Source organism: Lissotriton vulgaris, chromosome 5 (assembly GCF_964263255.1).
Source record: "Lissotriton vulgaris chromosome 5, aLisVul1.2, whole genome shotgun sequence".
Lineage (NCBI taxonomy): Eukaryota > Metazoa > Chordata > Amphibia > Caudata > Salamandridae > Lissotriton > Lissotriton vulgaris.
The window spans coordinates 1,841,426,812-1,841,442,710 of record NC_141693.1 but is presented as its reverse complement, the minus strand read 5'-3'; the positions used below and the strand labels follow the sequence as shown (position 1 = coordinate 1,841,442,710).

At 43.7% G+C, this 15,899-nt stretch overlaps 1 protein-coding gene across 2 annotated transcripts in view; it reads right to left on the bottom strand.

Annotated features, from left to right (window-relative positions):
- Positions 1-15,899, bottom strand: part of ARHGAP23 (Rho GTPase activating protein 23) — a 461,228-nt gene that overhangs the window by 25,252 nt on the left and 420,077 nt on the right. For both annotated transcript variants that reach the window (XM_086924313.1, XM_086924312.1), the window contains exons 15-17: positions 11,833-11,951; positions 9,148-9,303; positions 194-272 (exon numbers count right to left, since the gene is read on the bottom strand). In XM_086924313.1, the coding sequence (XP_086780439.1) occupies positions 194-272; positions 9,148-9,303; positions 11,833-11,951 (354 nt within the window). The remainder of the gene's footprint in view (positions 1-193; positions 273-9,147; positions 9,304-11,832; positions 11,952-15,899) is intronic.

Below are 15,899 nucleotides of genomic sequence, written 5' to 3'. Positions count from 1 at the left end.
CGGTTTGTAGGTCAGTGACACAGTCTACTTGAGTCGAACACCTGTGTACTTGTTACACCTTTAATGTTTATAATAACTGACAGTGCTACACATTTAGTGTCTGTGATGTGATATCTTTTAGGATATTATCATCACTGAAATCGCTCAAACTCATCTAGGAAGCTACCATTCTCTTCAAATGTCAAACACTTACCGTCTGTGAACAGTGGCTCTGGAAGTTTCCGGAAGAAGGATTTCAAGAGACTGCTGATGACGTTGAGGTCGTGCCACCTCTGTGGAAAAGAAAAGAATTTGCAATGAACAGAAGAGTTACACACCAAGCTCTTGCCCTGCCATTAATACGGATTGATTTTTTAAAGGATACAATGCTTGGAGAGTCCTCTCACCGGGGCGATAAGATTGTTTTTATAAGCGACACAATTAGACTCACCTCACCAGGTTCCAGGTACACCACAGAAAAAACAACACCAGGGACTGACCTCAGTAGTTAATACACAAGACCTAGGCCTACCATAGAGAAAGCACAGTAGAAGCAGATTAAAATGAAAACGCGGCTTGACCAAGCATTACAGAAGGGCAATACTCATCCTATTAGGCCATGTGACACCACTGGCCACTATAAGGAAAAGACTTATGGAACTCTGGTGAACAGCGACTGTATCGGCACCTAACACAAGGTCAATCCACTTGAAGGTTATCTGACCTATAGTAATTCAAATGCAAGAGAATACGAACTACCATCTCAGAATGAGGTGCTTACAGCTGTTTAATTAATCTCCATGGTTTTTCTTTGCAGTTTTTTATCCCACATGAGGATGGTGTAGAAACCAGGTGCTGATGACAGCCTGGAGCCACTAAACTGCTTTGAACTGCTAAGAGAGAAATTAAATCTGCTGTGGTTACTCTGATGGATGATCCATACTATCTAGCAAATGTACCGGGCAGTAGTGGCTTTCTGGTGGACTTAACAGTAGGAGTTAAACACTGCTGACTTCTCCACACCATGCTCTGTCCCCAGTAATGAGGCACAGGGAGACATGCACTAGAACAGACAATAAACAAACAGGACAGAACCCAGGCACAGTCCTGATCGAAACCACGAACATGCAGTAGAGCACTGGGGACTTCGACTTGACTACTCTGTTCAATCTATACCCTTCATGGCTGGCATCCATTTTCATTTCTTAGCTTTGTCTACTTAATGTAAGTAGATGACTGAAAAATTCTGCTTAGATGAATTAGGTCTCAGACACAATCTTCTTAGAATTCAAGCGTTACCTAGTGGCAATAAAGCTATTGGGAAAACACAACTGGCTTTACTAAATACATTTGGAGATTCATAGACTCACACTCGAGGTCACCCAATTCTGTGCCATTCTGCAATGGACTCCCACTTGTACAATCGCAAATACAGGAGAACTAATTGTCACCTTAACAGCACTCATTATTAAAGTTGCTAGTTTATGTTTTATCCATCGTAAGGTTTTAAAGAAACTACATTTACACACAAGGTATTCATGATTACTGCAACATTTTCCTCCTGTCTGAACTATGGCAGCAGCATGTACTTGGTATCACACATCATCTTATGTACAGGCTTCCAGGTGTGCGTGTCAGTATCCTGATATCAGAGGCATTTGGCAGCTTTATTTTGGCGTGGTGTAAGATGTCGCATGCAGAATATTTTGCCTTTTCATATCCATCAATTAGTCAACAGTCTTAAATCCCACCGAGATATACAGGGCAAATGTAAGGGGGAGGATTCTAGAAACAGAGACAGGCTGGCTCCTTATCTTGTAGGCTGGCATGCCCAGGTGACATCCTAAGGATCAAGGGTTCTTTCTCATTACCATGCAGTTTGGAGGCCAAAGACCAGGATCCTCGCAGGAGGGGTGGGTCAGCTCAAGTATTACAGACTGCATACCTCAAGAAAAGGCAGTTACAGACTGACTTGAAATCCTTCAGGTTGGAGGGTTTAGGTGAGTCCTCATGGACAAAGGTTGGTCTTCTTCCTTATCCTACAAGGCGGGGGCAGTGACAAGTACTCAAGAAGTTGGAAAGTGATTGCTTAATACCCTGCATACTGATTGGTTCATTTGACAAGGGCCGCAAAGTGCTGCATCCGATGCTGCTGACAGGAGGTGTTCCTGTACATGAAGAGCAAAGGAATACGACCTCTTTATCACACAGCCTAAAGGGCTTGGTGAGTACTCACGAAGTAAGGCAGTGCTATGTAGTTATTCTAATAGGGCAGCAACACTGACTGGGGCAGGGACAGAGGGGAAACAACTCAAGTTGAAAAGGTTCACTAGAGTGCGTGTACTAAAACCTGTATCGGCGAAGACTGGGCTGCACGTCTATGGAGTCAATCGCCTGCAGTGAACACCAGTCAAAAGCTATGTTAGATTGTGGGATTCACTATCTTTTGCTGACCTTGGGATAATGTCCAAGCTGCTACAAAAGCTATTTTGACACTTGCTCGGTCTTGCTAGCAGGAGGTACAGTTACTGCAGAATGCAGCAGCCCACCTCCTCAACCTAGAAGCTTCAGAACATTACTGCGGGAAGGTGTGGTGCAGCGGCCAGGGCAGCTGACTTCGGAGCACAGGGTTCACGGTTCGATCCCCGGCTCCGGCGGCAGCTCAGCTCAGCACCATGTGACTCTGGGCACTAGCTCACCTCATTTCCGCAACGGCCCCTAGTGCTTAGAGACCTGTAAGGGTGAGTAGTTTGCGCTTTACCAATATGGATTTACATTTGTTTTTGGCTACATGTCAAACACTTATCATTTTCCACTATGCTGACTTTGGTAACATTAAGGTGAAGGATTGCTATCTTCAAAAGAGAATTGCAAACTAAGCCACAGTTGGATAAATGATAGGAAGTGTTTGCTTGTAAACTGATAGCATGGTCAACTAGAGAGAAGTCCAAGTAAAAATATGATATTTCTATTTCAGATCAAATAATCATATGAGATTTGTGACTCATTACTAGAACTTATAGCAATCTGACTCAGAGGTATCTAGCTTTGCTGTGTGGTAAAGGGCAATTAGAAGTCCTTCGATCTCTATTTGGAACAGCATCAGCACCATCCTCTCCTTGTGAGGGTACTGGTAGGGTTAATGCAAGTCTAATTGTAAAGCAATTAAGGCTTTTCATTAGGATTTTATAAAACATTTGCAGATCTAAGTAAATGCTCTTGCACGAATTTAATTAACATTTTAACAAGTTTATCTACTAGCCTAAAGTGAGATCCAAACTCTATTTCATTCAGGTACATCAATTATTTACCCTGCTTCACCAGAGGCTGATCACTACTAAATACTGACAATAAAACGTTAGCCAAAGTACTAGCTAATATAATATCAGTCTGTGCAAACTGTAAGATTTATCACAACCAGAATTGTTTTATGCCTATTTATTGCACACTACCTGACTGAAGCAATAGACCGTTCTCTACAAACAATACACCAGGTACCATAATATTGGTTACAGAAAAGGCTTTTGACCTAGGGAGTTGGCAGTTTTTATTTCCTGTTCTGGACAGGATGGAGTTTCTCTCTCAGCTCTAGAAGATACTTAAGTTCTTTAAACATCCTCAGCAGTAATCATTAGTGACTCAAAACTTTAGACCAACAATGGTGACAAGAGCGACGAGACTCTCCAGGGGAACCTATTTTCCCCAATCTTCTTATCCTTGTTACAGATCCAATTTCTATTGGACAAGCTGTTTATATTGGCGGCCCTTTATGCACATGGTTTCACTTTGGACACAAACCACACCCTCGAGGAACACGTTTCCAATGACACAAAGGCGTTCAGTATCAGCTTTCTCTTCAAAAGAAAGTGAAACCATTTCTTTCAGAAAGGTCCTTCTAAACTGCTGTTCAAGCTCCTGTATTCTTGCGGTAACACCCAACTCCATGGCCTCCCAGACTCCACGCTGGTACCCCTTAAGGAAAACTACATGGCAGCTCTAATCTAGGGTCGGAAGAAATATGACCACATCGCCCACACCCTGATAAAACTCCATTAGCTTCAACTGCTGGCTGCACCATCGTCAACACCGACTTCACCATTTACAAAGCCATCATGATCACTGCAGATAAGCTCACCATCTCTTGTGGCTCTTGGCACAGGTGCAGCCAGACCACCATTACAATGGAGACTAAAAACTGTAAAAAGAAGAAAAAAAACACAAGGCAGCGTGCCTTTTCCATCTATACACCCAGAATAAGGTAAAACATCCTCAAATTCACAAGGACCGCCTCAACGCTGCATCAATTTAGAAAATAATAGAAGACACACCTCTTTAAAGAACTTATCACAATGCAGTAACAAACCAATGACCAGCTACCTCTTCTATCGCTCATTGATGTTATGCTTTCCTCTGATCCTATACAGCCCTCTGCTGAATTTTCTGCACGGGTTGCGCTATATAAATACCACACACATACATACAGATGACGTAGCACCGAGTGAATATTCCAGAGTAGAGCAAGCAATCTCCTAAGCAGAAGTTTTGATCAAGATACCTTCTTTTTCTCAAGAACAGTGCCATGGTTCGCAGTTTTTCCTGTCTTTCTAAGGATGGGAAAGCCTTGTTGAGATTCGAGTCCAAGATGGCCCCCAAGAAGCACGCAGTCCTGGACGGAACCAGAGATGATTTTTCCTTGTTGAGAGTAAGACTCAAATTCTGAAATAGGTTTGTACATGCCTTGACTGCTTCCCTCACTGCCTCCCTGGACGGGTCCTTCAGCAACCAGTCGTCCAGGTAAGGGAAGACCTGAAAGTGATTTTTCCGCAGAGAAGCTGCCACCGGTGCCAGCACCTTGGTGAAGATTCTTGGGGCCGAGCGAAGTCCGAAGGGTAAAACCCTGAATTGAAAATGGCTCTTGGCTACTGTAAACCGTAGAAACCTTCTGTGTTATGGGTGAATAGGTATGTGAAAATACGCATCTTCGAGATAGAGCGTGGCCATGAAATCCCCTGGATTGATGAGACGCAGTATAACTTGAAGCAAGACCATCCGGAAGGATTGAGAAATGAGATAGGTGTTGAGCTCCCTGAGATCTAAAATAGGGTGCCATTTCTCCAGCATCTTCTTTACCAGGAAGAACCTGGAATAGAAACCCTCCCCTCTCTGAGATGAGGGGACCAGCTCCACAGCTCCCTTCAGGAGCATCTGATGAACCTTGAGCTGCAGGAGACGCAGATGTTTTGACGGAATGGCAGTAGGGGGCTTGGATGGTGGGATGTGTGTGAATTCCAAAGTATGGCCCTTTCGAATGATGTTTAGCACCCAACGGTCTGATGTTATCTTGTATCAGTTCTGAAGATATTTCGATATCCTGCCTTCTACCGATGATCTTGTGGAGATGGGCACAGCAGGAAGAGCCAGGACGCCGATATTGCCTCTTGGGCGTATCACGCCCTTGGCGATTCGGTTTCCCTCTAGTATTTGATCTGGAGAAATTCGAGGTTTGACCTTGTTTCTGATGGTAAGGCTGGAGGTATTGTTGAGAACCTGAACCATATGATGAGTACCGCTGCTGCTGGTATGAGCCTCTGTAAGTGGTAATTTTGCCTATGACACCTTTAAACGGAGACTTTCGGTATTGAAGTGTACCCAGAGACCTAGCCGTCTCTGTATCCTTCTTAATATCTCCTGTCATCTATATGCTTTCCAAACAACGCCTCTCCATCGAAAGGTAGGTCCAAGATTTTATTCTGGATCTCCGGCCTGAACCAAGTTGCCATGAGTTATCCCTGGCGACGAAGAACCGCTGCCCCAGCTAGTGATCGAAAAGCCGTTGTGGCGATGTCCATGGCACAATCGAAGATATCCATCGATGCTGCTTCCCCTTCCTGTAAAATTTTCCTCGCCTCACCTTTCACTTCCTGGGGCAGTTGATCTAAAAAAGGCGAAATGTCACACCATAACAAGCGATCATACCTGCCCAGTATCGCAAAAGCATTTGCTGCCCGCACCAGAAGACTAGCCATTGAAGAGATTCTTTTCCCAGCAATTTCTAGTCTCCTGCCTTCCTTATCAAGTGGAGTAGTCAAAGGAGCCGACGGGTTGCGGGACTTCATCTGTGCCACCTGCGAAATCACTGACTCTGGTTTTGGGTGCCCCGTCAAAGACGCCGGACCATCCTCGGGTGCCTTATATTTCTTTTCCAGGCGCGGTAGGACAGGGACCACCGTAGCCGGGTTCTTCATAACCTTGAGGCCTACCTCCCATACATGTTGTACAATAGGGATGGATCTAGTCACCTTCTTATGTGGTTCCTTAAAGTCATATAGGAAACACTCAGTGGCAACAGACGGCATTGGTAGCTTGAACCTGCCAGATGCCCTCTCCATCAACTTATGGAACCCCTCGATATCCACCGGAGGGAAGTCCACACGGTCTGGACATGGTGATGCCGGGTCAGGAATTACGTACTCGTCCCATTCTAAGCCCTGATTAGGCCTGCCCTCAAGGTTCTAATCCTCATCCGAGGAATCATCCTGAATGTCTAGTGGCATTGAAGGTACTTGTGGAGCCGGTGCTTGCGGCCGAGACACCACCTGAGTCAGCAACTCTGGAGAGATTATCACTGGGGTCATAGGGACAGGCAGCTTGAGTAGCCGGAATAGCAGCAGGCTGAGAACACCTTGATTTGTAATCCTGCAACATGTTATGGAGATCTTGCAAGAGAGAAGTTGGAATAGATACATCTCTTGTCTCGTGAACTCCCGTGGCAGAGAAGAATGTTGATATGCACATTCCTGCAGATACTTCTGAATCTGTCTCCTGACATTTCACCAGCAGTTGGGATGGACTGTGTGCATACCCAAACGATTCCTGATCCTCATAATCTGAATCCTCATCATCCTCCTCTAACAACAAAGCGGGAGGCATGGGGGTAACCCTCCTTGGAGACGTCATGTCCGGAGCAATACTTGTCATTGAAATAGTAATGTTCTCTGTCGACGACAGTGTCGTCGTCGATGGAGCTGTTACAGCTACACCTGCTGTCTTCGGCGTCGTTAACGGAATAGACACTGTCGATGAACGAACTGTCAACGACGAGATGGGCGTCGTCGACGCTGTCGATGACGAGACCGTCGAAACTCCTGCCGTCGTGGTCGTCAGTGTTGTCGTCGTTGAAGCACTCGTCGACGACAGCGTCGTCGTCACCACCGTCAACGAAATCTTCGTCGTCGCTGTCCTCGTCGATGTTTCCGTCGACATCCTCGACGACATAGCTGTCACCACCGTCAACGATTCCGTCGATGCCGACGAGCCCGTCGACTGCACCACTTTAACTTTGGGCTTCAACGCCTTCGTCGACGGAGCCTTCTGCTGCATCGTCGACGACTTGGAACATCTGTCAGACTTCTCAGAAGACGAGAAGATGGCTTTTTGAAGGCTGGAGCAGTCTTCATCCCAGCAGACGTGTAGTAGACGGTGTATATGGTCCCTCCCTCTCCTTTACACCATGGTAAGGAGATTTTGACCGGACCCTGGCTCTCAGACTCTCTGGGTGTCTTGTTTGAGGCCGTAACTGGACGCTCCACAGAAGGTGGAGGGGAAACCCACCTCTTTTGACTGACCTTCTTGAAGATGAGGCTGAAGAAGACTCCTCACTGTCGCTCGAGACTGTGTCTTTTCTGGACTTCAGCTTCTGGAGCCAGGTGAGGAGCCGACCCTCACGGTCCCGGAGGGTCTTGGTAGAAAAGGTGCAGCAGATCTTGCAGTCCGCAGCCTTATGATTCGGGTACAGGCAGTATATACAATCTTTATGCCTGTCCTCAACAAATAACCTTTTCTTGCCACAGGTGGAACATGGCTTAATAAGGGCCTACTTCTTTTCCTTATCAGACATCCTGGAAGGTACAGCCAATAATTCTGAAGAGAAAACCTGAAGAAAAACCCTGAAAAGAGTAGAGATTGAGCAGAGCTCAAAGGAGACTACCTAAGCACAACGTGCGGTAGAAAATCTAAGGCTCTGAGGTTCCTCCAGGAGGGTTCTATGGGGTGAGGCTCTTCTGATTGGCTGATGCTTAGTTTGGTCTCTTTTACAAAAAGAGGCGGATATGCTACAAAAGGGAATGAGGCCAAGGCCTTTTTCTTTCTCTTTTGTTCCTACTGCTATGTTATTTTTGTTACCAAGACTCCCATTCCGACGACGGGGAATGATACAAAAGGATGGGAATCTATGAAAGTTCCAATACTGTGGCAAATAAAATGATCAGGATCCGCAATTTTGAACATTTGTATGCACTCAAAATGAAGCAGGTAATATTTGAAGAATATTCAACAACCACCAAGCATAAGGGTGTTAACGTGAAGGGCATGATTTTCACTGTAAGTGTTCTTACTTAATTTTGTTTTTATAATGTTTACCAGTTATTTATTGTATTTGTAATGAATTAAGTAACATGCAAGGATTATATGGAATCCTAATAAAAAGAATGAAAAACAACCAAGGACCTCTTTTAGGGTTTGGTGGAGCAGGGGGAATGCCGTAAACCGGTGGTCGTCCAATGACATCCAGTCTGCAGTCCTCTGCTCTCTATAGAGCCAGAAGTACCACTGGGCTACTGTTGGTAAATTCAGCACCAGCTCCGTCAACTGTAACTCCTTACCCAACGATTCATCTAGCAGGGCGTTCCACACCATTGAGGGTTGCACTGCCATCACTGATTTTCGCTGTCTGTGTCTGTTAAGCGAGGCATGGAGGACACAGACAGGGAAAATGTTAGATGACCACCCACGCACAGGGAAAAAGCTCCCTGCATGTCGGCCCATTTAATTTTTGTTCAGAGAAAAACTACTGCTTTGGGGGAAAAAGGTTTGCCCACGAGCTACTTTAAACATGACGTCTCAGCAAACCTTCTATGCTGTGACGGGAGCTACCGTGGTAGAGCCTGCCTTCACAGCATAGAGATCCTCGCCAGGCAGTCAGCGATCCAGTGCAGCAGTCATTCTTTTGCTCTCCTGGTCAACTGGTGGACTTTAATTTAGACAAGGCCTCAAATCACTTTATTTGAAACAGTGAGATACAGGGAGGGACACAGGTCTCTTTGCTTATGCTACGGGATCAGCTATCTAGCACAAAGAAGCAGTGTAGAAATATAAACAGAGCATATTCACCTCATCCTGCAGGTCGATCTCAATGAGTCCCTTATTCAACTGATCCTGCAGACTGGACACCACAGCATTGTTTCCTGGTACCCGATATATGCCCAAGCATTCCAGTCCTCTCTCCTCTACCAGACGACAGCAAGACTCTACAATCAGTGGCAGACCCTGTCAATGGAACAGGTGAGAAAGAGAGAGAGAGGTTACCAGGTTGATGACAAGAGAGAAAGAGAACAGTAAGTTACCAGAACCGAGCCAGATAGCCATTTATGAGGGGGTGGGTGACATACACTACGCTCGATGGGAGGTTAATGGAAGACTGCAACTGGGAGATGGGTGGGCACAAATAGGCTTGATAGTTGGCAGTAATCTGTTTATATGTAAATGAACAACAAGTGGTTATCTGTAGTTCTTCATTTATGGTTAAGAAAGATTTCAACTTTGTTTTCTACCACACATTTTATGAAGAGATTGAGGCTTAAAGGATCCAGCTGGAAGGGATTCTGTGAGAGAGACTTGTTCTGGCTAACATTTACAGGGATCCAGATAGAAAAAATATATGAATAGACAGAAAGTCTGAGGAAAATATTATTGGACAATGGAGGAGAAAGAATGAAAAGCAGGAGGGTGAAGGATTGAACAGAAGGAAAACATTAAACTGCTATTAAAGTAATTGTGTATCTCTAAAAAAATTCACATGCTGTGCATAATTTTAACATCTAATATTTGTGCTTGTAAAGATGTCTTGTTTCAGCCTTAAAGAAATATCGGGCGTCAACCAAAGATATTTGGAACTCATAATGAAGTTATAATGAGCCAATCTCAACATATACAAAGTCAACACAGAACAAAGAGTGGCCTAAACCTCAACAGCACCTTGATATTCTATTGTTTAAAATTTAATAATTAAGAAAGTAAAAAGAGTGCGTGATTGGAGAATGAATGTGTAACTGACCACATTGCTGTCCTACAAATCTGTAGTACAGAAAATGTGAGTGGGGAAAGACACAGATCCCACCTTGGCTCAAGCGTAATGTTGTTGGAAACCTGCTGGAAACGATGATGAAACTGATCTGCTGAGGCAGTCAGTCATATCCAGCCCACATCGTATGGTGAACTTGGCTGCACCCCTCCAATCAGCAATTGCTTGAGAGATTATGGCTCAGGTCTCCTGTAAGACCATCGGTAACACGTGCACAACCGAGTCCCAGAGGGTATGGCAATATCAGCCCAAAAGGCATGCAGTGTTCACCATTCACAGAGCTAGTCTAGTGGAAGAGAACATCCTCTTCCTGAAGGTATCCAGCCATTTGGATTCTGTCTGTTGGAGTGGAAGGGATTCAGCGGGGTGACCGTTGGAGGTGGAGGCCTGGACCACCAAGCTCTCCAGGGTGGGATGCTGAGTAAGGAAACTGGGGTCCCCTGTGGTAGGGTGATGGCAGTGGACAGTTGTCATGTGCACAGGAGTCCCTGTGCAGGGCTTGAACTTGGCCCTGAGTAGGACATCCGTAAGGGCTTCATTAAATGGGAGCAATGGTTCTATGGGGGCAATTCCCAGTTGAAGCACCTCCATGAAGATGTTCATCTTGACTACCACAGAGGGTAGCACAAGGTCCAGGACCTCATTGGCCTTCTGCACCACAATCGCAAAAATGGCACTCTCTTCTGTAGCCAAGGTATGGAGAGATAACAGGCTTGTGTCTGGGGAGGTGTCCAGTCCACTGGCATCAGCCAGATCCTCTTACCGGTAGTGCTCTGTTTCCACTAACTGGTATCCATCAGGGCCTGCAGACCCCTACTATTCACCCCCCAATCCAGACGTATCATATGAATAAGGCGGCACTTGCTCTGTCATGGGGAGTGTTCCCACCATCTGTACCTCTCGACCAAGATCATGAATTTTGCACCGTCCCCAACGAGAAGCTTGAGAGATTGCTCCCTCAAGGCCTTGTGGTGCATGGTGTGGCAATCGACGCAGGTCTTGGTGTCATTTTCTGCACCAAGCACCAAAGGCAACACCAAGTGTGGGTCAGCCACTGACATCTGTCGGTGAAAGGTGCCACAGGGCTTGAAACCAGTCTTTCTAGCAGACATCCTTGATGCACCAGGAGAAAAAGTCCCGCAAACTCTAGACAAAATGTTGAAAAAAGGTCAGTGATAAAAGACTGGGGATAGCTCTTCTCCAGATCCATGCTGATGTGTGGTGCACTGTGCATCACACATACAAAGTGGGAAAAGCTACTAAACTTATCTAGGCATGGCATTTTGTACAGGAAGGTTATCAGTCCTGTAAAAAAACTATGCACTATGCAAGACTCATGAACACACCCTAGCGATATGACACTAAGGTGTGTGCGTGGTTCTCGGCAGCTGAAATCAGTGCTGGCACTAGGGAGGTAGATATGGATCTCTCCTGCTCCCTCCCTGTCACTCAACGCAGTGCAGCCTCTTTAGGTTCTGTGCTGCGTTGCCTCATATTGGAAAGGTAGTTAATCTCATGGTGGGAAGAGAGACTGGATAACATGCAATTGATGCCTCAGAGCAGACAATTGAAATGTAAGTGAGCCCGCCCACATATGGAAAATAATATGTAGACAATATGCTGTGGGAATCTGACTTGAGAAAGGGGCTCAAATAAGGTGCAGTGAAGTGTCAACACCACGTATTGGCAACTTTAAAGAGGTTGACCATATTTACCTTATTGCTTGCAGATTGCTGGCAGTCTTCCAACCTTACTCCAAAAGTGCGTGGCCCAGACTTCTTATTCTTCTTCATAATGTTGATACTCCATGTACCACGGGGTTGGCCACTTTCTTCTGAAAAACAAAAGAACATCACTCAGGCTGTGAAATAAGTGGATTTGAAACACAAGTAATGTAACACCTGGAATATAGGAATGCAGTAAAGTTCACACCTGGGCATTCTTAGACCTCAAAGAAGACAAACACTAACAAATATAAACAGCTGAAGTTCAAATGTATGTTAGGGATCTGTGCTCCTGTCTGAGATGTCAAGCATGGCAAATTATGGACAACCAGACTTTGGACTTTCCCGTACTGCAAAGCGACCCTTTGTCACAGGTGTTACCTCAGCACTTTGCATTCTAGGACTTGCAGTTTTGCTATTGTGACTATATGTAGAAGCCATACAACTCTGCATGGCATTCTGCAAGGTAAGTGCCTGAAGGTGTCATGTAGGACAAGGAGCCATTTGGCTGTCATGATTCAGGCTTGGGCCCTGAAGACACATTCTCAGGTCAGTTGTGCTAAGACACAACAGGCACCTCAGGTGATTTCCACGGATGGTAATTAGTAGCCGGACTTTAGAGGGACACTTTCATAATTGTAAAGGAAAAGATGGTTTACCTGTAATCAACTGTTTGCAGCTTGTCATGTTGTGGCTCACAGGCTCTGCACTATTCATTCAAGATTTTAATTTCACTTTTAAGAATGACTCAGGATTACATAGCCAAAACCCACAAGGCATCAATACTCTGCCTTCCTTTATTTTTTATGTTTTTCCCATCAAATAGGTGTGTCTGCTTGTGTGTGTAAAGGCAATAAAAGATGAAATGCTATTCAAGTCAAATAGCAAGCCCTCTAATTTCCATGTACAAGGGAGCTGGGTGGTTGCGCATGTGAATTTATAATACAACAAGCTATACACAGCTGGATACAGGTAAAATTTACCATTTGCAGGATATGATGTTGTAGATCATATGCTGTGCACTCACTTACATTCAGTGCCTCCTCCACTTAAAGCTGAAGTGAGCGGAAAGTAGAGGTAATTGTAGTAAGGTTTTCGAAACTGTTTGACCCACTTTTGCTTCTTGTCTAACATGAACGTCAACACAGTAATGTCTCATAATGATTGAGGAGATGAACCTGTTGCTGAATTGTAAATGTCCTGAGGTGACTTGTTGCCTAGGAATACAATGGTGTTTCCATTTTTTTAATGTGCCTATGAAATGTTTGCGAATTGACTGTATAAGCTTTCATAAATTAGAATGCACAGCACAATTCATCTGGCTATGCCTTCTTTAGAGACAGGATTTTCAATGTATAGGAGCGAACGAGACAAATACCTATTTTGTCTTGCACAAAAGGATTTTGAAAGAACGTTGGAATTTAAATGGTCTGATTGAGGTGAAAAAGTGATACCACCTTTGGAAGGATATGAATGTAAAAGCTACTTTTTTCTTTTTGAACCAGAACAAAGGATTCATCTGCTGAAAGCGTTTTCAGAAAGTTGAAGAATGTGACTGTTACCACTAAAGAAACATTTCACTTTAGCTCCTCCAGTGAACTTAAGTGTCTTGGACCAAAATGCAAACACATACTCTTCGTTAATACAATGCTGAGATCTCATGCAAGACACGTTTACTTACCAGTAAGGGTTGCAGCTTGTTGTGTTGCAGCATATGTATGTACTTGTGCCTGCTAGATGAGATCTTTGTTGAGGTCTTGGTTTCGTCTTCAAGCACTATTCAATCCTACACAATTCACTGGGATACAGACTCCAACTTAAATCACTTTTTATGGTCAAAAATGTCAATGCTTTCCTAAAAGATATGTGCGAAGATCCTCCACTGATAAAAGACAGGACAATTATTCCAGATTTCAGGGGCCAGGATGGAGAAGGAACCCACCAGTTCCAGGAAAGAGTTTCACAAACCGTATCAGAAAGACAATGGAAGGTATTCCAGTATTTCAGGTTCTCATAGTCACACTAACGGCTTCAAGACACACATCGTCGTCAGTAATGAGGGAATCGTCTCTCGGCAAAGGCAGATGAAGACCGAAGACATCCTTGTGGCAAACCACTGCTTTTATGACGATTAACTACTTTTGATGCTGACGTTCTCCTGGCTGTAAAGGACCCACAAAGCAGATCCTTACCTGAGCTAAGGGTACTTGGATAAAATATCTAGTCATAAATATCGAGGCACACAAATCTTAAGTTTTTTATATCGTGGCATATTATTATTGTGCCGAAAAAATATTGTGGTCATAAATATCTATTTTAGGTAAGTAAAACTGCCAACAATAATATCGGTATTTTTAATATCGTTTGCAATAATACTGTTGCAAAAAATATCGGTTTTATTTATTTGTATGTGTTTTTGTTCATAGTTTAATTGTATATGTTATATGCTTTTTGTATAATTGTTGTCAATAATTTTACATTATAGTTTTTAATTTGAATGTATTTAAAATGTTGTATTTAATTGTTATTAGTAGTTTATAGAGCCTTGGCAGGTTGTGAGGTTAGCAGGGGGACAGAGTGGGAAGTTAAGTATAATTATTTAATCATTCATTTGAATAAATATGAATTATTTAATTGATAATTATGCAAATAGTGTAATCATTTATTTTGTAGGAGATATATTAGGTGCGGGTTGTTTTGTTTGTACGGATATTGGGTGGGAAGTTAAGTAACTAATAATTAACTAATTGTTTATTATTAATTGACAATTAAGTAAATTGTGTGATTATTTTGAGTTATATTTTGGGTGTATGTTTTTGTGTTTGTAGAGGTTATACGGTGTGAAGTTAATTAGGTAATAATATTAAATATTTAATAAATAATTAGCCCAATTGTTTAATTCGTTTTAATGGTATATTTTAGGTGCGGTTTGTTGTGTTTGTAGGGGTATAGGGTGGGAAGTTAATGAAGTATAAATCAATTATCATTTTTTTTAATTAAAATTAAATTTATTAATAATTTAGTAAATTGTCCTTGGAGATTTGTTCAAAAACACAAACTTAGGCTAATGGGTGTGAAATTACTGTGTCTGTGATAAAAACACTTATGTAAGTTCAACTGGAACCCCATAATGAAAAGCGCCTTGTAACTTGTTCTTGGTGCCATTCCACAGCTTGTATTGCAAGCCGTGGCATTAGATCACTTTGGCCTTCTTATTCTTTTTAGCGTGATGGGCAGTCTGCTGTTTTTTTTTTTTTTGTATGTTCTTATATAGCGCTCGACTACCCGGAGGCATCTCGGCGCTTGCCTTGGGAACCCGTCCTGGCTTTTCCCTGTGAGATAACCCCTAACGGGCATCCCCAAGGTGAAAGCCAGGCATCCCGCCGCGGGGGCCGTTGTGGAGATTAAGCAAGCTTAATGCCCAGAGTTGCAGAGTGTGAACCCATGATTAGGTCAGGCACCGAAGCGAGAATTATCGAGTCCGTGGACAATTTGAGCTCAAGACCCTGCCGCGTCGGGAATTGAACCCTGGTCCCGGGTCTGACCTCTGCTTCAGGGTCTGCCTGCTCTAACCAGTGAGCCACACTTCTCCACCACGTTAATCTTCAACATTCCTTACCCTGCAAAACCAATGGTTAGCACAAGATATAGTGTTGTTTAAAGAGTGAATCAGAAACAGGCTGAATGCTTTGCAATTCGTACCAAGAATTATTACTGCAGCTTGCTGGCGCCAGAAGATCTTAGATGAGCTGGTGGGCGCCTTCTAATTGTTATGATAATGAGAAGCAAGCTGTCCAAAATTGAAAACGAGTTGAACACCCTCTGTTTTCATCCACGTAAAGCTCCAAAATCATTTCCAGAACAGAACATATTCCATGTTCAGCTAGGAGCTCAAATAATCAAGGCGTGAAGCCTCCTTTTCCATGTAAGGTGCAAGCATATGGAATACACTCCTAGCAAAGACATGACATTTACAAGCTCACTGGAATTTTAGGAAGAAAATAAGGATCTGGCGCTTTAACACAGCTCAAATGCATCATATATCTGGCATATCAACA